Genomic DNA, 24,133 nt, shown 5'->3' with positions numbered 1-24,133 from the left:
AGATAGGAAATCATTGAAGTTAGAGGTATCAGAGATGATCTATAAAAATGAATCAGGATTGGGTTGGGCAGGGATGGACACTGCTCAAGTATACTGTGGCTTTTCTCATTCTAGCTCCATAGTTTCCATCCTTTTCCCACTTCCAATACAGAGTAATTATTTTTATTTTGATCAACAAATCATTTAAAGACCATGCAACATCCTAATCAGTTTCTCTACCCTGAAAAAAACAAATATGTTATACGGATAAATCCAGACTTATAAAATTAATAAGTGACATTTATAAAGGACTCTATGCTTTGCAAATATTACCTCCACCCATAGTCTCATTTGGCCCTTAGAGCAGCATTGCTAAGTAGCCCCAACAGATATCACTATCTCTACTCTACAAAAAAGGAAATAGCAGCTTAGGGAGGTTAAGTGACTTGGCTAGGGTTATAGTATTAGGGAGGGGATTTGAGCCCAGTTTCCATTTGTCCCCATGTCCTGGGTTCTTTCCAATCTATTACTCTATTAATAATCTTAAGTATTTAGTATTAATTCCATGGGTTATCAAGAAGAGCTGTGCTGAGAAAGATTTCTCATCTCACAAGGATGTCCTTTAGTCAATTCACTTAGCTCTCTCCAGCTGCATCAAAATAATTTATAAATCAAAGGTGTCTGTGGGGAAACATTTCTGAGATTCATCCTGCTTTTAAGAGTAAGATATATGGAACTGATGGTAGAATTAAATGTTTATAACTGGAATGAAATTGTATGCTTTTAAATTCTCTCTTATCATATTCTAGCTAGTCAATCAAGTTATGCAATTAAAAGTATTTATCTACCTGATTAAGCCTCTTACTGCTTTCATCTTCATTGTCAAAAATGATATCACTTTCAGAATCTGTGGCTGGTCTTTAAAAAAAAATGAAAAGAAAGGAAAATTCAGTATCTCTTAATTCCCAAAAACAATGAATCAGGACAATTCTCAAAAAAGAAAGGTGTTTGGTATGTAGTGAAACTTAATCAATAATCAATTACTTAATTGATATGATTAATTACTTAATTGAAGTGAAATTTAATCAATAAATAGCACTCAGAAATATATAAATTTACTTAGGTAGCACATTAAACTAACTCTTTAAGTCTCTCATGAAAATAAGCTCAATCAGAAATTATTTAAATTATTTTTCATAGGTAAGGACTTAGTAAGGACTACAATAAAACTTAATTAAGATAAAAGAATTAAAAGCAGATTAAGCTTGTTAAATTGTCAAATTGTACTTTCCAATCTATAGGTTTTATAAGTACATTCATTAGTTTGCAAATTTCGGAATCTTCAATAGATCTTACTCAGAACTACAAATTATATGGACTCTGCTATTAAATACTATATTAGAAAGTGTATAAAGTATATATTATATAATGAACAAGTATGAACGCCTGACAGAATAATCTGGCCAATGAAATCAGATGAGAAGCTTTTATATCCTGGAATTTGTTTCCTTTTTCTTATTTTTTACTTTTTTTTTTTTTTTGAGACTAGTTTTCTCTATCTTGCCAGAGCTAGAAATCCCTCATGAGGTCTGATCCAGTGGTGATGATTCATCAGCCTCAGCCTCCACTAGAAACAAGGATCACAGGTGTGCATCACCACATCCAACTTTCACATACAATCTATCATAACTTCAAGTGTGGAGAGCCTTCAAGTACACATGAAAAATCTTAAAGTTTTGCCTGCATATGGTTCAAAATTGATGATCTTTTTGACAAGTTTTATGTATATTCTAAATAAAAACTAAATTATATCTTCTATAGCCTTGCAAACAAGAATTTATAAAACATATTACTTCATATGCCAAATCTCTTTAAATTATTATAAATAGACTTTGCTAAGGGATTTCTTTTCAAAGATTATTTGGTTTCCCAAACTAAGTAACATTTACTGAATCAGCTTACAAGAATGATTGGGAGAACACTCCATCCCGATCATCATCATCATCTTCATCATCATCACTTGACTCTTGATTGGCTCCAGTGAACTTGGCACTGGAGGATGTGCTCCACTCCACTGAACTGGTCAGGATTGGAGGAGCAGCATTGGTTTCCACATCATCTGTCAACTCAAATGCATCTTTTCCATTCTGTTGCCCTTTTTGGGGGGCTGGACTCTCTTCACTTGCATCTGTCGATGGGCAGCCAGGAGAGGGCATCTCATGTTTTTCTATCCAGGCATTGTAGTATCTCACAATATTTTCATGGTTCAGCCGAGAAAGCAAGGTGACTTCCCCTTTAATTCGTCTAAATTGTTTGCTAGCGGGATTTATAGAGATCCGCTTCACAGCATAGCAACAGCCATCAAGCTTATTCTGCACCTGTTAGATTAAAAGTACCACAAGTTGGCTATCCGTTTTGAATATCATATTTGCCACATCATATGGTTACTTTAATACAGTACTGCTTGAGTGGACCCACAACCCTATATTATAATTCCAACTAGAAATTAAGTCTATGTTTAAAGGTTGCATATGTAAAATTTTCAGATGAAAGTAAAATATTTAAGTTACACTTAAATGGTCCTTGACCTAATGGATCTTACTAATAAGGGAAAAAGGTATAACTATAGACTGTTATATCACATGACAAATACATTAGAGTAGAACAGTGCTTCTGATGGTCAAGGAGAAACATGACTGATGGGACAATTAACTATCTGATCACTGATTCGAACCAGAAGATTCCCCTAGTCCAATCCCTTCTTTTATAAATGAGAAAACTGATTCAGGGAGGCTATATAGCTTGCTCAAAGACACATAGGATTGGAACTCAGGTTTTCTGCTACAAATCTAGCACTCTCTCTAATCCACCATGCTTCCAAAGGCTTCATGGATGGGCTTGCATTTGAGTTGGGATTTAAAGGATGAGTGTGAATTCAATAGGTGAGAATGTATGAAGACATTATAAGCATAAGAAATGATATAAATAAAAAACAGCAAGGGCAATAAATTCTTTATTTGGAGTACACAGATTACATTATATAAGAATTAATTCTTAAACCATTTGTTTATCATTTCTGAAAAACTTCTGATGTTTTGCCCCTTAATTCCTGACTGAAGACAGATACATTTTTTTAGCTAAGACAATCAACCAGAAGAAACTCAAGATGGACATTTTAACAAATGCTTTCCAATTGTCTCTTTTCATTGCCAACCATGCTTCCTAATTTTGTAAAGAAACCATTTCTGAAATAAATTTCCTTTCCTCACACTTCTAAAGTTTTTTACTTTTCACAAGTGTGAAGTTTGGGAGAACTGATTTTATTTTTCTCTCTAGGATTATTATACTTAGCTAAAGTCTAAAGCTAAACCTAACTTGATATTTTATGAGACTTCTTTCAAAATCTCTTGTTTTATGAGGCTTCTTTCAAAATACAATGTTCCTGCTCTTGTTTCTTCTAGTTGTTAGATTGAAGATTTATGGATAGTAAAGTGTCATAACTGAGAACTCAACTAAGATAGTACATGTACCTAAAGGAATCACAGAGATAGGTTTCTATATTCTGTACAGCAAGAGTCCATGTATTTGGCAGTTTCAATGGAAAAATAAGTTAATTTCAGTTCATGGTAAAATCCCAGGGGCTTTCCATTATAGTATCCTTACTACCCCAATTATGCCTGTGGTAGACCATTTATTGATACCATCTTTTTAAATAAAGAACACACACACAAACACACACGTATATGTATGCACACACATACAAATGTTGGAATCTTTACAAAGTGTTAAGCCATTAGAGTTGATAGAGACAATAATTATCTAATTTGGCATGGTTCAATGATTGATTTGATCTTGGAAGGAGATGTTTTGGGCCGGAACTTGAAACAAGGTACTAAGTACAATCGATAGACAATAATGCTTGTGTTCACACCTCCCTTGAAGTTCTTGGGGCCAGAGAGCACTCTGGGAGATAACCCAGAATCCCATTCTTTCCAGAAGGAAGAGTTAACCTTTGGGAGATCATATATATGGAGGAAGCTCTTAAAGCTAGGAGGAATTTCTCCAGAACATTGACTGGGGTCAGAGAGGAACACTCTGCGAGGAAGCCCACAAGCCCTATCTTCGAAGCAAGAGAGATTCATTGCATCTTCCAACTTGGTGCTGGCTAGAGGCTGAAGAAAGCAGAGGCAGAAGCCAAGGACAAAGCTGCAAGAGCTCTTGGAACCAAGCAGAGAGATAGGCCTGAGCTAACCGGGCTATATTGAAGGACACAATAAAAGATCTGAACTTTTATCAGCTGGCTGCGATTTTTGAGTAATTATTGATTGTAACTGAAACTAAGGCCGCCTCCAGAAAACCTCCCTGAGAAACCTACTTTCTCCCAGAGAGAATCCTATTATTATATTTTAAAGAAGAAAAAAACACCAACATACAGACATATCAAATTTATTTCTAGAATAAATATTTTCACTTCCGAAGTTCAATCAAATTAATTCTTAATTACATAAAACAGTTCAGATGATTTTCTAAAGTTGGTATATTCTAGAAAAATGACAAAGGAAGTCATTCAAATAGATGGAAATGAAGAACAAAAAGGAAGACCCAAGAACAACCATATCTTAATATTATATCACAGTTGGGGTCCATCTTTTTTCTAATCTGGGTATCCTTTTAATTATAACAAATCTAATAGCAAATCATATTCAAAGAAAAACAATGTTTTCTTTCTGAATAAAAGTAAATGCCCTCTGCTTAGTAGTCTTGCTTCCACTTGATGGGCAGTTAAAATAATGTGTTTCATGTTAATGTTAATACATTAAACAAGTATAGGAGTGAAATTCTTCTAATGTATACATTGTCTTTTTCAAGCAAAAGTCCTTAATGCTAGGAAGGTGCAAATACTTCAACTAAGAGTAACAATTTTCTAAAAATCTGATAAGAAATTTTTAGGAGAATAAGCACTACTATTAAAATAATGAGAAAATGTTTCAGAGAAGAGATCAGAAGAGGGAATCAGAAATGTGAATGAGAAAAATTGTATACCATACCTTGATGACAGCTCCAAAAGCTCCTTTACCAAGTAAATGTAATTCTTCAAATTCATTGAAATATCGGGAAAACTGCCTTTGTGTTTCAGTGAAAAATGATGCACTGGGTAGCTGGTTGCTGGGAATAACAGTTTCAGCATAATCTAGCCCTCCAGAATCTGAGATAAAACAAAAAGATTTAAGAAAAACATTCAAAGTACAGCAAATGGCATAGACACTAAAGTAAGCAATCCTAGTCAGCAGATTAGGATATATCATTAGATTTTCAAGTCTTACCTAGAGATTTCCAAGCTTATTGCTGCTAGTAACTTCCTCTCCTCAACAGCCCTCATTTCTCCTCTGTGGTTTATTGGATTCTCCCTTTCCTGTTTTAAGTGATTTCCTTTTTTTTTTTTTTTTTTTTTTTTTTTAACAGTTAACAAAATTGGTTTACTTAGATATGGCATAAAAAGGATATTCAACAAGGATATTCCAGCACTTAGCTGAGAAATGGTCTCCCTAGTCTCCTCATAAAAATGTAGCTTTTGGCAGGAAAGGGTAGGGCAATTTGCAGATTTGGAAAATCCACCAAATTTAAAGGAACCTGATTTCATGAGAGTTGGTTTTCCTCAGATAACCAAGAAATAACAAATTCAGGCAGAGGTTCCCAGGAAGCAGCATTCACTGAGTTGCAGCTCAAGCTCAGGGCAAACTTTGTCTCATGATCAGAGAAATACTAGCCCAAACCATATTATTAAGGGAAGGACAAAGTCTGATGATGGTTTTATCAATATATTCCTTATTCAGTCATGGTCAATGTGCATATTGTTTTTGTGTACTCCTTATTCTGCATCATTTCATATAATAAACCTTCCCATAGTTCCATTTGTTCTTCTGAAATGATTTATTGTTGCTAGACTCTGACCATCCCTTCCTTGCTTAGGGTCTTCACTGATAATATTCTACTCTACAAATGTTAAGGTAACATTGAGATTTTAGGTAGTTATTTATTAAAAAAAAAAAAAAAAAAAAAAAAAAGATAGGCATCCTTGTCATAGAGAAACAAATTTGCTTATTATATCAATTTCATTAACGATATTATTCTTACTGCTGCTGCATATCTCCTCTAGACTTGAACACATTTATGCAAAATCTTAACCATCTTATATATCATTACATGCTTTATACACAAATGCTCCCAATGGTGGTGAGGCTGAAAGTTACTTAGGTCTGCCATTGCTTTTGTGGCCCTTAGCTAGTGCTGGAAGCAAGCAGCTACCACCACAAGCCTTGCTCCAGGCCATCTGGCCCACTCAAGGCAAATACAGTAGGGCCCTGCTTTATTTCTCCCCACTCTGCATGTTAATTCTCTTTGTAATTGTCTGAATTTGAAGTGCTCAGGGAGCTTTCATACTTATACAATAGTTCTAATAAAGTCTGACCCAAAGTTATATTTTTACAGAATCAATTAATAGGTTTGAGGTGCAATATGCCTTTCAGTTCCACTAGTACTTATATCTAATTAGCATGAAGGACTGGAATCAGGTCTCTTCTAATTCCATAGAAGACCAGGACAATGTGAAACTATTCTAAATTGTATGAAGTAGTGTGGATAGATATTAAAACTGAAGAATATTCACCAATAGAAATCTTTCACAAACTTACAGAATTTCAGAGTTGGTAGAGATCTTAAAGAATTTTTTTGTCAAACTATTCCTTTAAAAAAAAACTGTCTACACAAGTTTGACCATGGGTACCCCCTACTGCTCAAAATTCTTCAGTGGCTCACATATAGTCTTTAGTATGAAATACAACTTTTAAGTCTGGCATTTGAAACCCTCTACAATTTGTCTTCTACCAACTTTTCAGGACTTATTTCATATTAGTTCTCCTTAATGGAATTAGCATTTCAGTCAAACTGACCAAATAGCTGTTCCCCCAAATGAATGGGACTTCATCTCGTTGTCTGGAATGTTGCTCCCCATCATTTTTGCCTCTCAGAAGCTCTGGTTAGTCCTTCCAGGCTCAGTTCAAGGGTCACCCCCTAAGCAAAGCCTTTTCTGATCTCCTTGCCCAGTTCCTAGTTGTCTGTGTTCCATTCCTCCTCAATTTATTGAAGATTAATTTATCTGTACAAATGTTATTTACTTCAAGAATAATGTCAACTCCTTGAAAGCAGAGTCTGTTTTTCTTTGTAGCCTCAGTATATTAGCATAGCATCTTCCACATACTAAGTGCCTGATAAATGTGACAATATGCTGAAAGTAGAGATCTGGAAAAAAGGTTCTTCAAGTTGGAGGATTTTGATCTCCAAATATTTGCCTGCTAAAATGAAGCATCAAAAGGAAAAAGCTTACCCTCAGGACTCTCTTCTATCAAAGGCACTTTGAGCTGAGGAGGATTTATGAATTCGTGTTTCAATAACTGCTGAGGACTCCATCTTTCCTTGTCATCTAAACACACACATCTTAGGGAACAAGGTAATAAAGAATATTTAAATGCCAAAAAGGAACAAATAGAGAAACCTTTTATAGATGATGTTGCCAATCAAAATATTGTATGAATTCATAATGTACCCCACAATTCCGTAACAGACATGGCACACTATAGATGAAATTAGTAAAGTAAACCTTGCTTAGCTATGGCTAGCCTTGATCTGAAAGTCTAAAAGATTTAGAAACCTTAAAATAAGCTGATTATCTATTAAGGCCTAGGATCCCATGAAGCTCTTTCTCAATTGAGTTAATTTGATATTGAAGATCCATGACTTTTTTGATGTGGGTACTTCCTTCACCAATACTGATTGGAGCCCCTGAGTATCATGGTCTTTATGAGTTGTGGCTAAAAAATCATTCCTTATTTATGACCAAAGAAGAACTAGAGATCACTATTGACTACAAAATTGAAAATTTTGACTATATCAAATTGAAAAGTTTTTGTACAAACAAAACTAATGCAGGCAAGATTAGAAGGGAAACAATAAACTGGGAAAACATTTTTACAGTCAAAGGTTCTGATAAAGGACTCATTTCCAAAATATATAGAGAATTGACTCTAATTTATAAGAAATCAAGCCATTCTCCAATTGATAAATGGTCAAAGGATATGAACAGACAATTTTCAGATGATGAAATTAAAACTATTACTACTCATATGAAAGAGTGTTCCAAATCACTATTGATCAGAGAAATGCAAATTAAGACAAGTCTGAGATACCACTATACACCTGTCAGATTGGCCAGAATGACAAGGAAAGATAATGCAGAATGTTGGAGGGGATGTGGGAAAACAGGGACACTGATACATTGTTGGTAGAATTGTGAATACATCCAGCCATTCTGGAGAGCAATTTGGAACTATGCCCAAAAAGTTATCAAACTGTGCATACCCTTTGATCCAGCAGTGTCTCTACTGGGCTTGTACCTCAAAGAGATACTAAAAAAGGGAAAGGGACCTGTATGTGCCAAAATGTTTGTGGCAGCCCTGTTTGTAATGGCCAGAAGCTGGAAAATGAATGGATGCCCATCAATTGGAGAATGGTTGAGTAAATTGTGGTATATGAATGTTATGGAATATTATTGTTCTGTAAGAAATGACCAACAGGACGAATACAGAGAGGATTGGCGAGACTTGCATGAACTGATGCTAAGTGAAATGAGCAGAACCAGGAAATCATTATATACCTCAACAGCGATACTGTATGAGGATGTATTCTGATGGAAGTGGATTTCTTCAACAAAGACAAGATCCAACTGAGTTTCAATTGATCAAGGATGGACAGAAGCAGCTACACCCAAAGAAAGAACACTAGGAAATGAATGTAAACTGCTTGCATTTTTGTTCTTCTTCCCGGGTTATTTATACCTTCTAAATCCAATTCTCCTTGAGCAACAAGAAAACTGTTCGGTTCTGCACACATATATTATATCCAAGATCCACTGCAATCTATTTAACATGTATAGAACTGCTTGCCATCTTTGGGGAGAGGGCGGAGGGAGGGAGGGGAAAAATCGGAACAGAAGTGAGTGCAAGGGATAATGTTGTAAAAAATTACCCTGGCATGGGTTCTGTCAATAAAAAGTTATTTAAAAAAAATAATACAAAAAAATAAATACAAAAAAAAAAATCATTCCTTACTCAGTGGCCACATCTCAGGAGATGTACTTCTTGAACCTCTTAATAAGCTGGTTCTTGGACTACAAGCACAGAATTCACTACCAACTCTGTACTCAAAGCCTTTCCAAACAGATAGGACCTGCTAGAGGCATGCAATCAGTGTAACCCTTAGGAAGCAAGTTATTACATAATGTTATTGTCTGTATCAAACCAGAATGGATATCAATTATAGATAAGGAACTACTAAAGTCTTTGCCAATGATTAAGGAGAGATGTTCTCTCTGAACATATATAGAACTTTAGATAATTAAGTTCTTAAAATAAAATCTTCATAAGATGAGCATTCTTATATATAGTGATGTAAGCAGAACAAGGAAAATTATAAACACAATGACTCCAGTTGTATACACAGGAGAAAAACAAGAAAGGTTAGAAAGGCTTCAAATAGCAATGATTAATCTTAGCCTGGAGAACAGCCAAGGAAAAGCATCTGATATTTTGTTTGTGAGGTGAGGTGCTACAGGTGAGGGTTCTGCATATACTGTCAAATATGGATGACATCTTGCTTGATCTTACTTTTTTTTTGGTCACAATATTAGCCTTATAGGAGTGGGGAGCAAGAAGAAAATATGGAAAAATGAGGGAAACAATTGCAAAATAAAAACAAAAGGCAACAACAAAACAAAATTGTCATTCTTTGGAGATAAAAAGAAATCCAAAAATAAATAATGGAATTCAGTAACAACAAATATAAAATTTTATTTTTTATAATTTTGTCATATTTCATAGATTTTTTAAAATCACATTCATTTTCTTTCTTTTTTTAATTAAAGCTTTTTATTTTCAAAACATATGCACAGATAATTTTTTTACATTGATCCCTGCATAGCCTTGTGTTCCAAATTTTCCCTTCCTTCCTCCCACCCTACCCCCTAGATGAGCAAACAATCCAATATATGTTATACATCTTAAAATATATATTAAATCCAACACATCACATTCATTTTCAAATACATAGTGTCCTAAGTTTTAATGCAATTTTGTACTTCTGTAGCCTTTATGACACTATACATATCTATTCTCCTTCTCTATTCAGTGATCCATCTCTTCTAACAGAGATTAAAAAAGAGGGGGGGAAAAAGCAAAACTAGCCAACATATCTAACAAATCTAAAAATATATGCAATACCCATAATCTCTCATCCCTATAGTGAAGGGAAGAAAATGTTTTCTTACTCTTTGGGGGGTCAAGATTGATCAGTAGGGTCACACAGCATTAAGTTTTTTTGTTCCTCCCAACTATATTGTTGATTGAATATTCTGTTTTTCTGGAAACATTATAGTTATGGTTTTTCTAGTTTTGCTTACATTATTTGGCAGGCAGTAAAGTACTTCTAAATGTTTACTAATTGGTTATTTCATTCTGTACTATTTGATATAAGTTTTCTCATGCTTTTCATATTTTACATGTCTCACCTTCCTATCTCATCCTTCTATCTACAGTGCCATCTATCTGATACCGTTATTTATTTAAGTCCATTGGAATCAAGATCCTCTGAACCACAGACCTTTAGAATCTACACCTCCAGTGCCTGTGGAAGTTAATCCATTCACCTTTGGAACTTCTGCCCCAGGATCCAGTTATCCTGTTTGATGTCCATGTATATACTGACCTAATTACACCACTAGATGACTCCAGACTAACTTTTGCTTGAAGACCTCCACTGATGGGAGAATTTACTATTTCCAAAGGAAGTCCACACTCCGTTTACTTCTATACTCTAATTGTTAGCAAAGGGCAGCTAGATGGTGTAGTGGATGGAGTGTCAGGCCTAGAGTCAGAAAGATATCTTTCTCAGTTCAAATCTGGATTCAGATACTTACTCCTGTTTGCTTCAATTTTCTCATCTATAAAAGGAGCTAGAAAAGGGAATGAAAAATCATTCTTATATTTTTGCCAAGAAAATTTCAAATGGGGTCAAGAGCACCTATCTATCTGAAAAATGACTGAACAACAAATAATTAGCAAGTTTTCTTTACACTAAGCTTAAATCTGCCTCCCTCCACCCCCTCTTCCTAGTTCTGCTCTCTGGGGGCAAGCAGAACAAGTAGGCTTTCTCTTGGATATGAGATCTCGTTAGCCATATAAAAAAACCAACTGAGTTTCTCCCACAATCTTTTCACTGTAGTATGGACTCCAGATTTCTATCTTCTGTACAAGTTTTTATTTATCACTGTAGTTCCTAAAATGGAGTGTTCAGTACTCAAAACATTATTGAACATTAACACAAATCTTGTTGGTAATCACTTATAGTTAATTACAATGAAAATAATTTCTAATTTTTTCCATATGTATTACTAACTTCATTTGGAATAAATATGTAAAGTCAAACAAAACAAATTCACACATTGACTACATCCAAAATTCATGTTTAATTTTGAACTTTTAATCTTTTACCTCTCTGGCAAAGAATGGAAGGTACTCTCCTATCTTTTTCACAAGATCAGTATAAGATAAGCAGATACACCCTTGATTCCATCACTAGCAGACTAACTCCACTATCATCTCCACTGTCTCTAATCTTTTAATCTCTCCGTATCAATTGGCTTCTTTTCTGTAGACTACAAACATGCCCATGTTTCCCCAATCTTTAAAAAAAAAAAAGCCAACTCACTTGATCCTACTATACTTTTAACCATTGTCTGCTATATCTCTTCTCTTTCTTGGCTAAACTCACTGAGAAAATCATCTACACAAAATGCTCCCACTTTCCTTCCTCTTAAATCTTAAACAATCTGGCATCTGACATCATTCAACCGAAATTGCCCTTTTCAAAGTTACTAATGATTCTTTAAATCAATTTAAATGGTATTTTCTCAATTCTCATTCTTCTTTATCTCTCTTTAACCTTTAATGCTGATCACCATTTTCTATTGGATATTTTCTCCTAAATTTTTATTACATTGTTCTCTTTAAGGAGTACTAAAAGAAATTAAACAATGTAACAACAAATTATATCAATAATTTTTTTAAAGAGTGTAATCATATGTTTAACACATATTGAATTACCTACCTGCTGTCTAAGGAAGAAAATGGGGTAAAGGAGGGAGAAAAAAAACTTGGAACACAGGTTTTGCAAGGGTGAATGATGAAACTAATTTTGAATTTTGAAAATAAAAAGCTATTATTAGAACAGGGTAATCAGGCACTGTTCTCTCCTGTTTTTCTTCCTATCATACTACCCCTTCTCAGTCTTCCCTGTTATATTTTCAATGCTGTATATCCTATAGAAATCTCAAATAACATATATCTAAAATAGAAGATTCATTCATTATCTTTATTCCCCAATCTCTCACTTTTGCAGCTTTCCTATAACCATTTAGGACACCAATATCCTGCTAGTCATCTAGATTCATAATTTTGGTATCATCTTCAATGCCTCTCTCATACTCACACTAAATATCAAATATTGTTTATATTTTTACAACATCTTTTACAAATTTTCCCTTCTTTCCACTCACAAAATCACTATTCTTGTACAGGTTTTTACCACCTCTCACTCAGACTATTCCAATGGCCTTCTTGTTAACCTCTCTGACACAAATCTTTCTTTATATTAACTAAGCTGCCAAGATGATTTTCCTAAACTACATGCCTGACCATGTTAGTCTTCTATTCCCAGGACTTCTTAAACTTTTTCCACTCAAGAAAGTTTTATGTAATGTAGTCACATATACCTTTATAAATAAGTATATAAAATAGAAATGTGAATAAAACATTTACTCATAATAAATCAAGATTATATGACCCCCACAGTCATTATGAGACTTCATATAGGGTCACAAACCACAGTTCAAGGTTTCAATTCATACAGTTCTTTTCAATTAACTCTATTCTCTATAACCTCCAGAGTCAAATATAAAAGCCAGTTTGGCATTTAAAGTTCTTTACAACAAGATTCTTTTCTACCTTTCTAGTCTTTGCACTTTTACTCCCCTTCATGTACTTTATGATCTATTCCTCATATAAAACAGTCCATCTCTCACATCTACACCTTTGTGCTGGGTGTTCTCCTCACCTCTGCCTTTTCGCTTCCTCAGATTCCTTTAAGACTTAGCTCAACTCCCTCTTTCTAAGGAGAATGTTGCTAATTCCCTCCTTCTGAGGGGAACGTTGCTAGGTCTGTCCACTACTAGCAATTCCCTTCTGAGATTACCTTCTTAATATGCTGTATATATCATTTATGTATACCTATCTGTCGGTCTTTCCCAGTAGGATGGGAGCTCTTTGAAGGTCTACATTTTTCTGTTTATCCCCAGTATGTAGCAGAGTAAATGTTTTAAAAAATGCTTTTTGACTTTTAGTCCCTTGAGTAGAAGCATTAGACAAGACTAACTGACAATCCTAAGGAATTCTCTGTTTGGGGAGTCTTGAATATTTGACCACAATAAGTCCTGAATATGTCTATGATATCATGCAAAAGTTTGAAAGCTATGAAAAAGTAAATCTGGATGGAACTGGAGGATGTAAGAGGTAAGCTTATGTGAAATACAGGTAATCCAGGAGTAGATAGAAATGCCAAATGAGGAGAAAAAGAGGGGTACAAAGAACTGATTCTAAGGCAGCATTTCAGCTTCTTTGTCTTCAAAAATCAGACACTCAAGGGGCAGCTAGGTAGTGCAGTGGATAGATCCTTGAAGTCAGGAGGACCTGAGTTCAAATCTGGCCTCAGACACTTAACACTTCCTAGCTGTGTGACCCTGGACAAGTCCTTAGCTCCAAATGCCTCAGCAAAATAAATAAATAAATCAGACACTCAGTGCTGCCAGTATTCTATTGATATAGTTGGAGATGAGAATAAACAAGAATGCCAAGGACACTTACTTCTTTAGAAAGTCTTGGAAGTCGGCGGGGAGGTCACTGGGGACAGTGACAGGGTACTTTTTACTTTCTTGACCCTGGCTGAGGGAAAGCAGCAGGAGGCCCAGGCTCCACACATCTCCTTTCTTCCCAGTTTTGTTAGGCAAAGCATCATCACTAAAACGAACTCGTGTTTGCTCAAAAACATCCTCCTTGCAGATATCTGCCAAGCGTTTGGAAATACTGTAGTCTGTAATCTTGATGGTGCCTTCAGTATCCACCAGGACATTTGAAGCACTCAGGACTTTATGTACCACTGAATTGCTATGCAAATATTCAAGGCCTGACAGAAGCTGGGATGCATAACCTCGCAGCTGATCAACAGGAAGAGGGACTGCTTTGCTCAGATATGTAGAGAGAGAAAGACCACTGATGTGTTCCACTAAAATGTCCACAACAAGAGAATTGCCCTTTTCTCTGAAGTTCATTGCTCGATAGTGTACTATATTTGGATGGCTCAATTTCACCAGTGAGTTGAATTCTGCTTCTGCCCCTTGAATCTGATTAGAAAAAGACACAAAGTTTACCATGTATTAGTTAGAATTAACTGCCATTTTGTTTCATAATGGAAAATGTTTAGAAAATGAATTTTCAAGAGAGAACCAGAAGAAAGGCCTAAATTGGTATAAGACTGATAAAGCTGGGAAAGCTTAACTCATTGTTTGAGTATGAAATTAGTAATTTAGTCCATATCCCACTCTGTCAATAGAGGTAAAAATTACAACATGATATATTTATTTTGAATTTGAATGATATCAAAAAAGGTCATGGTCCTTTCTCTTTTATAAAATTTTGGTTTAGAAATTAAAATTTGACACTAAATCATTTTCATCAACTTAATTGCCTTACTTGCTTTGTCAATTAAAACCAAAACTAAAACAGTATTACGTTAACTATTTAGTAATTTTTTAAACTTAAGTAATTATTAATTCTTTCACATCTCCCGAATAAATTTTTAAGTTTATTTTCAAGCCATTTTAGATGCAATTGTAAACAGGCAGTTTGGGTCAAGTTTAGTCTAATGGTATAATATTAGCAATCAGGAAAAAGAAAAAATAATGCTATTTCTTATTATAAGTACTAAAAATTTTTGCCAGTTCTTCTTTGTCTTAAAAACCAATTTTGACAAAAACTCTAAGGAAAGAGTAGGCAAACTCCATCTAACAGTCTGTTTTCTGAAAACATGACTTTAAGTAAAATAATATTGCAGACAGGTTGTCAGTTCACTAGAAACAATGGTAAAAATAGCAGCTATCTTCTTGGACATCTAAAAATCAAACTATAAAAGCTTAAAATGGGTCAATGCTAAGTCTATATTCTAGTTAAGATGTGTTCCTTAAATGCTAAATGATCTGAGATAAGAAGAATTACCATACCAACAAAAGGGGGGAAAGTGGGGGTACTTTTGGGTGCCATTAGAATATCTGGGGTACAGGGAGAAAGAAGGTGGAAACTAACAGGCTTCTGTTCTACTCAGTTCAGTAATCTTTTGGAAAGGTTGATGGGAAAAGTGGCTGCTTCTTTCCCAGGAATATAAAATACTAATTTATATTAAGAAAACTGATTACTTTCATATGGGTATTTGGGGAGAAACCCCAAAAAACATTTCTTTTAAAAATATTTCTTTTATGGAAGGCAAGAACTCTAATATCAATTATACATATGAAATCATGAACAATTATTGTTCTATAAGAAACAATCAGCAGGATGATTTCAGAAAGGCTTGGAGAGATTTACATGAACTGATGCTAAGTGAAGTGAGTAAAACAAAGAAAACATAGTACATAGTAACAAGAAAATTATTTGATGATCAACTGTGATGGATGTGGCTCTTTTCAATAATGAGGAGATTCAGGCAATTCCAATAGATTTATGGTGAAGAGAGCCAGCTGCATCCAGAAAGAGGATTATAAGAACTGAATGTGGATTACAACATAGTATTTTAACCTTTTTTGTTATTGTTATTTACTTACTTTTTTTCTTTCTCGTTTCATCATTTGATCTGACTTTTCTTGTGTAGCATGATAAATGTGAAAATATGTATAGAAGAATTACACATGTCTAACATATATTGGATTACTTGCCATCTAAGGAAGGGGGTATGGGAAAGAGAGAGAGAAAAATTTGAAACAAGGTTTTGCAAGTGTGAATGCTGAAAACTATTTTTGCATCTATTTTGAAAATAAAAAGCTATTATTTTAGAAAATAGGGAAAAAAAGAAAAACATTTCCATATTAGCCATATTGCAAAAAAAAAAAAGAAGAAGAAGAAGAAGAAAACTAAGAAAAGTGAAAAATTATGCCTCAGATTCCCTCAGTTCTCTACTTGGAAGGTAGATAGCATTTTTTCATCATAATCCTTCAGAATTGTCTTGGATCACTGAATTGACTAGAATAGCCAAGTCATTCACAGTTTATACAATTGGGTACAATGTGGCTATTATTATGTATAATGTTCTCCTGGTTTTATTCACTCCACTTTGCATCACTGTCTTCCCAGATTCTGCTGAAATTAGCCTATTTATCATTTCTTATAGTACAACAGTATTCCTTCATTATCATATACTACAGCTTGTTTAATCAATCCCCCATTGATAAGCATCCACTCAATTTTTACTCTTTGCTACCACAAAAAAGAGCTACTATAAATATTTTTGCACATATCAGTCCTTTTTGTTTTGTTTTTTATTTCTTTGAGATATAGCTGTATTAATGATATTGCAAAGGGTATGCACAGTTTTATAGGCTTTTGGCTATAGTTCCAAATTGTTCTCTAGAATATTTAGATCAGTTCACAATTCAACCAGCACTGGGTCAGTGTTGCAGTTTTTCCACATTCCTTCCAATATTTATCATTTTTCTTTTTTGTCATGTTAGCCAATCTGATAGATGTGAGGTGGTACCTCAGAGTTGTTTAATTTGCATTTTTCTAATTAATGGTGATTTAATTTTTTCCTATGACTACATATAGTTTTGATTTTTTTCAAAATTGTCTATTAATATCCTTTGACTATTTGCCAATTAGGAAAAAGCTCTTATTTTATAAATTTTATTCAATTCTCTAAATACTTGAGAAATGAGGCCTTTATCAGAGAAATTTGCTATAAATTCTCCCCCTGGTCCCCACCAATTTTCTTTGGCTGCATTGATTTTATTTGTGTATAAACTTTTTAAATTAATGTAACCAAAATTATCCATTTTATTTTTTATGATCCTTTCTATCTCTAGTTGTAAATTCCTTTCTTATCTGTAGAATTGATAGGTAAAATTTTCCACACTCCCCTTATTTTTTTATGGTACTCATTTTGACTTTTATCTTAATATATGGTATAAGATGTTAGTCTATACCAAAATTCTGTGAAACTGCATTCTGGTTTTCCCAGCAATTTTTCAAATAGTGAGCTCTTGTCCCAAAAACTTAGATATCTGCATTTATCAAATAATATATTGCTATGATTATTTACTATTATGTATTGTGTACCTATTCTATTCCACTGTTTCTCCACTGTTTCTTAGTCAGTACTAGATTGTTTTCATGAATACCACTTTGTAATATACTTTCAAATTTGGTACTATTACACTGCCTTCCTTCACAGCTTTTTTAAAAATTGATTCCTCTGACATTCTAGACCTTTTGCTCTTCCAGATTAATGCAGTTATTTTTTATAGTTCTAAAAAAATTACTTTGGCAGTTTGATTGATATGGCACTGAATAAGTAAATTTAGATATGTGTCATTTTTATTATATCAACTGAGCCCACCCATGAACAATTAACAATTCTCTAATTGTCTAAAATCTGTTTTTATTTGTGTGAAAAGTGTTTTGTAATTATGTTCATATAGCTTCTAAGTTTGCCTTGGCATGTAAACTCCCAAGTATTTTAAATTATCTTCCATATTTTAAATGGAATTTCTCTTTCTATCTTTGTTTGCTGGACTTTGTTGGTAATATACAGAAATGCTGATTATTTATATGGGATTATTTTATATCCTGTCACTTTGCTAAAATGTTAACCTTTAATAGCTTGTTAGATGGCTCTCTAGGATTCTATGTATAGCATCAGATTATCTACAGTGTATTAGTTTTTTCTCTTTGCTTATTCTAATTCCTTAAATTTCTTCTTTCTGGTATTATTACTACAGAAAGCATTTCTAGTAGGTCATTCTTTTATTTGGTCAATATAGAAACATATTAAATGTTCCACTAGTCTCCAAATGAAGAAAAAAGTGTTCCCAACCTGTTTTTTGCATTTATCAATCTTCTCTCTTTCTTGACTGGTAAGAAACTGACCCAGTTTTTCCTGCCACTGAAGTATCCACTCATATAAAAGGACAAAGTTGCCAGTGGCTGTTTCCAAGGCATTATAGGTTAGTTTTCCAAGCTGTACATCATTGTCTGTATATAAAACGACAAAAAGAGAAATGAAGTTAAATTTCACTGTTATATTTTTCTTTGGTTTAATAGACAAAGAAAAATACTTACAAAGAGCTAAGAGAGGGACAGAAAAAAATACCTGATAAGGAATCTTCAAATGTCTAACATTTTCTATTACCTACATCAAAATCAAATTCATTTACAATCTCCTACTCAGGTCCCACAAAATTATATGTGCACAAATGGTTTCAAAATGCCAAAACAAAAAACAAAAAAATAGAAAAATTGAACATAGTGAAATTCTATAAAGTTTATTCTGATCAATGTGTGCAGAAAGAAAACATCTGGGACATTATCTCAATTTCAAGGAAAAGGATCATTCATTAAGAGCATTTTAAAATCCAAGTAATAAATCTGATAGTTTCCTGAACTGGCTGCCTTCTTAAAAACAACACATGTGAGCAGCTAGATGGTGCAGTGGATAGAGCACCAGCCCTGAAGTCAGGAAGACCTGAGTTCAAATCTGTTCTCAGACACTTAATTAACACTTCCTGGCTGTGTGACCCTGTTAAGTCCCTTAACCCCAATTGCCTCAGCAAAACAAACAAAAAAACAACGCATGCTCAGTAAATACAAGTGCCTATTTGTATCAGAAATTGATATCAAAGGCCCAGAAAAGATGACTGAATATGGCTACTTTGGGTAAAATATAAGCGATGGCAAGATGCCTATTTAGTCAAAGGCATATGTTCTCATTTGTATTTTGTGAACTAAACCCTTGGAAAATAAAAGAACAGTCTTTAAATTGCTATCTTATTGTTTAATTATTATTTATTTCACTTGGAAAAAGTAAAACTATAGCACACTTTTTAAACACTTGGATAAAGAATTATTGTACTGAGTCAACTGACAATCAGACAGCAGAAACAGCTTCTATTCATTAAGTATTTTTATTTTACAGATTTGTTATTAAAATAAACATTTTTATAACTTTTTGATTACAGTTGTCTAGTGCATCACAAATGACATCTAAAATTTTTTGCCAAGGGAAAAAACTTTCAATTTTCTTTAGCACTGACAACCTAAAGAAATGAATGAAATACAGCATCTAACCAGTCAGAGGTACAGTTTTTTAAATGTTCATAGAATAAGGCATGCTGTTACTTAAAAGGTATTATAAATGTAGTATGTATAATACCTTTTAATGTAGTATGTACATTATGTACATATAGTATGTAAATGTAGTATGTAAAGCATTCAATGTGGTTTTTCAGTGTTACATGAAAATTCCAGGCTAATAATAGTAATAAAAAAGGAGAAAAGTAATAGGACCAAAGAATATACTACAAAAAGAAGAAAGAAAAACAGTTAACAATAAAACTTTGCCATGAACCAGGGTATACTAAGAATAACAATTTATAACTAGTAATTTTACTTCCAAAACATGCATTTTCTTCTTTGAAATTTTAAAACCTTTCAATGGAAAATAATGGCCAATTAATCAATCTAAAAAAAGCCCCCAAACAAAAAACAACTTAACAGGAAATCAAAGTACATTTAAAAGTCTATTCCTGCTGTGGAAAATAAATGATGTAGTTTATGAAGATCCTTCAATATACAAATTTACTTTCTAATTAAGGTATTAAGTAAGGGCAATATGTTTAATGAATACTAGTGAGACTCTGAGACAAAGACATGGTAAGGAGCAGGGGTTAATTTACCTCCCTGAAGTCCTTCTATGAACAATGGGCTTTGTGCCATGAATTTCAAATATCTCTCAGACAAGTATTCCAATGCCAATCATTTTTATCAAAGATCTCAAGTTTCCCATATAATTGATTGGTCACCAGTTTATATGGAATGGTCACTTTGTACAGAATATTATACTAGGTGCTATGTAATAAAACTTTCAATTAACTAGGATTGTCAAGTTTATTTACTTCCTTTGTATCTTCTTTCTACTGCCTGCTTTTTTTTTTTTAAATTATTATTCTGCTGTTCAATTTAACTCCTTAAGAAGGATGGGAAGTGAAAAAGAAAGAAGGTAAAATTTGATGGAACAAAAACTTGAAGCTACTTAAATTCATTTTTCAATTTTGTATCATCCAGACTCTTCCTGCTCCCAGAATATCAGGTATAGAGATGATTGTAGCTCTAAGATAAAAATTAGTTACATATTTAGGACAAAGCCACTGGATCCTGAAAGACTATTTTAAATTCTACTTTACTCAAAAAGTAAAATTCCAAAGGATAATCTTGTTAGAAATTGCTAAATAAAACAATCAAAACTGGGACCTCCTCATCAGTTATCAAATACACCAGAAGAAAAAGGCAAACAGGTTGTGATAACCAATTTCTGAAAAAGATACTTCATGGTTATTAAAAGGCTACAGGGCACTTAAAAACCCATGTTAATTACAAAAATTACAATTTCTTTCTTTCTTTTTTTTTCTTTCTTTCTTTTTTTTTTTTAAGCAGTAGATACCTGATAATTCTAATATCGGAAATTATGTGTGACTAATACACTATTTAGTATTATTGTATACTCTCCTTTCAAAAAACTCAGATAATTTAAAAGATATCTAATTTGTCATAATAAGATTCCTAAGAAGATAGGTTACTATCTTTCTTGGAGGTGGAGAAAATGAGCCCCAAAGAACATCAAAGTGATTTGCCTGGAGGTAATGTCAATTTGCAAATGGCCTGGATTTAAGTGAAGATGGGCTGTGCAAAGTTGTCAACCTCATTCTCTCTTCCAGAGTCATCTGAGCCTAGTGGCAAGATAAACGGTCAGGACAACTAGATATGGCCCCAGATGCAGTGGGAGATCTAGACACTTAAGATCTTTCTCAGATCTGTCTGAAGCAATATCCATATATTCAATGATTTAGGATTAGATAAGAAATGGGGCAAAAGATGGCCTAGTTTGCCTACTACAAATTAGAAGGGAAGGCACTCAGGGTTTTTGACCAGAATAGAAACATTTGCTATTTGTATTTAGTTTGAGGCATCAATGAACAAATAAGGTTTGGACTGGGACTTATTATTGGCCAATCAGGAAAGCCAGAGTGATTGGACTTTAAGATACAGTTAAGTAGCTCCATTTGAATCCCTATTATGGAGCTGTATTTCAAGAAATAGTAAATTATACTGAACCAATGATAGGCAAGAATAGAATTCAGGACTTTTCTCATCAGTCCAGAGTTCTTTCATAGTGCCTCTTAAAATGTAGGAAATGTTAGGAGGATAATGCTAGCAGTACCTCCCTCATGATGTGAAGTCAAATGAGATAAAGAATGGAAAGCACTGTGCAAAATTTAAAGATTATCTATCTGTGTCAATAGTCATCATCATCCTGCCACTCTTTTTAATGCTCATTTTTGGTCCTTAAAATAAATGGATGTAGCTAGTTTACTCACCAATACATTTCCCTTTGTGCACCGTGAGTTGATAAGGATTACCCATATTGAAATACAGGATTTCACAAGAGCCAGGCGAATCTTCACTACTACATATAGAATACTGACGTTCTCGCCTTAAAAATAAATTTGAACAATGATTTTTCCTTCAATTTAGTATTAAACATGGAAAACCCATTTATTTGGAATCTGTTTTTCTACCTGTCCCCATCTAAGTAGTACAACAAGGAATTAAGATGATTTATAAATTGTGTAAATGTGGCTGATTTGAGGTGTCCTAGAGAAAGAGGTACACCCATACACGAACAGACACCAATATTACTAAGCAAAAAGTTGACAAGTTACATTCATAGTGTTGTGGAAAAAGTAACAATCACATACGTCTTTTTATCTCTATCTGTCAAACTGAAATTGGCTTCATTGTGAAAGTCATGTTAAAATATGAAGGATGATATTTTATATATCAGCATCTATGTGCCTATTCTCCAATATTTTATTTTGGATAAAGGATTTAATTTCTTCACATTTTCTAAAATAGTGCAAGAAATACACAGCATGAAACAAGTAACAAGACTCCCAACATGCCAGAACATATATTTCCTGATGAAAGTTTCTCTTCAAGGAAATCACTTTGGAAGGTAAACTTGGATCTCTTTTGGTTTGAGGAAGTGAAGACATGTTTTGTAGCTCCCTTTCCCATCTTGTGTATAAACATTATCTACATCCCCTTGATTCTAAAAAGACATTTCCAAATCACTTTTTTCCCCATTTAGCTCATTCTCTGAGTTTTCTCCCTAAAATTCTGGAAAAATATTCTCTATATCTATTGACTCTACTTCTTCATCACCTATTCTCTTCTAAACTTTTTGCAGCTGGATTTTTGCCATTGCAATTTGGCAAAAAACTATTTTCAAAGGTCACTAGTGACCTCCTAACTGCCAAATCCAATTACTTCCTCCTTCCCACCCCACCACAGCTTAAATTTTGGACCTCTCTTTAAGTATACCACTGTTGACTACACTTCTATTGCACATTTTTTCTCTCCTCTAACTTCAGATACATAACACTTTTGTTTCTCCTTCTTTTAGAACCACTATGTCTCCTTCACTGGTTCCTAATCCTCTTCTTAATCCTTTAACGTGGGTGTTGCCCAAGAAACTTTCCTTGACCCTCTTTTTTTTTCCCCCTACAAGCTCTTCTCTTTAGCAAACATGTTATTCAATAATTTCACTCATGTCTGATTCTGCATGACTTGGTATTGGCAAAGGTATTGAAGTGATTTGCCATTTCTTTCTCTTCATTTTACAGATGAGAAAACTAAAGCAAACAGGATTGCTGTGACTTGTCCAGGTTAAGTTGCGCACAACTTAAAAGATGTCTGAGGTTGCATCTATATTCAGGTTTTCCTGACTCCACACACAGCATTCTATGCACTGTGTCACCAAGCCACCCTCTTTAGCAAATCACCAGTTTTAATTACTACCTTATGTAAGTGACTTCTAAATCTAAAGCTCTGGTCTCACTTTTTTCTGAATATCACACGTGTATATCCTACTGCCACCTCCAACTTAATATGTCCAAATCCAAGCTATTATCTTTCCTCTGCACTTTACTGATACTATATGTGGATATAACAATTTTCAAGACCCTTATGTAACACCTCCCTAATATCCATTTCTTCTACTTTATTCCTCCTGCCACTTCCATTATACAGGTTTTCATTACTACCTGTCTGATGCTGTAATAGCCACATGACAGATCTTTCAATCAATCTTCCCCGATTCCTTGCACCACCTCCAGCAAGATTTAGCAACACTTTTGCTTTGCACTTCTGTGATGCACTTATTACATAATTGTGTTTGCCTTGTCTCATGCCAAGCTCTATACCCTAAAGAAGGTAGTGGATATGTCCCATGACACAGGAGTCTCTTGAATCATCCAGCATAGAGCTTAGCACGTAGTAGATGATTGATCTTTTCTTGCTTACTGAATGGCCTATTTCAAAGAGATATTTTGCAGTGAACAGTGAAAAACACCAGGTGCTATGTAAAGTAGTTTTAGCTAACATTTTTGTTATAATCACTATCATAAAGAAATTCTATTTTATCACTCCTGATCCCTTGAAGGAATCTGGTGTTTGCTGAGATGTATAATTACTAAATCCTAAGATCCTCTATTGTTATTCCAGGATCAGAGCTCTAAAGCTGAAAAAAGGTCCTAAATCATTTATCTTCCAATAAATTTAAAACTAGAATGAAGAAAAGGATAATTTCTATATTTAATCCCCCAAAAGACTGA

At 33.9% G+C, this 24,133-nt stretch overlaps 1 protein-coding gene across 3 annotated transcripts in view; it reads right to left on the bottom strand.

The window, feature by feature from the left end:
- Positions 1 to 24,133, bottom strand: part of EIF2AK4 (eukaryotic translation initiation factor 2 alpha kinase 4) — a 98,256-nt gene that overhangs the window by 45,187 nt on the left and 28,936 nt on the right. For 2 of the 3 annotated variants that reach the window (XM_031952076.1, XM_031952075.1), the window contains exons 7-13: positions 21,836 to 21,951; positions 18,280 to 18,437; positions 14,007 to 14,542; positions 7,364 to 7,473; positions 5,028 to 5,185; positions 1,942 to 2,357; positions 828 to 897 (exon numbers count right to left, since the gene is read on the bottom strand). In XM_031952076.1, coding sequence (XP_031807936.1) covers positions 828 to 897; positions 1,942 to 2,357; positions 5,028 to 5,185; positions 7,364 to 7,473; positions 14,007 to 14,542; positions 18,280 to 18,437; positions 21,836 to 21,951 — 1,564 coding nt within the window. The remainder of the gene's footprint in view (positions 1 to 827; positions 898 to 1,941; positions 2,358 to 5,027; positions 5,186 to 7,363; positions 7,474 to 14,006; positions 14,543 to 18,279; positions 18,438 to 21,835; positions 21,952 to 24,133) is intronic. The other variant, XM_031952077.1, reaches the window with a different exon arrangement.

The sequence above is a fragment of the Sarcophilus harrisii genome, chromosome 2, assembly GCF_902635505.1.
Source record: "Sarcophilus harrisii chromosome 2, mSarHar1.11, whole genome shotgun sequence".
In the NCBI taxonomy this organism is placed as follows: Eukaryota; Metazoa; Chordata; class Mammalia; order Dasyuromorphia; family Dasyuridae; genus Sarcophilus; species Sarcophilus harrisii.
This window is presented reverse-complemented; position numbering and strand designations above follow the sequence as displayed.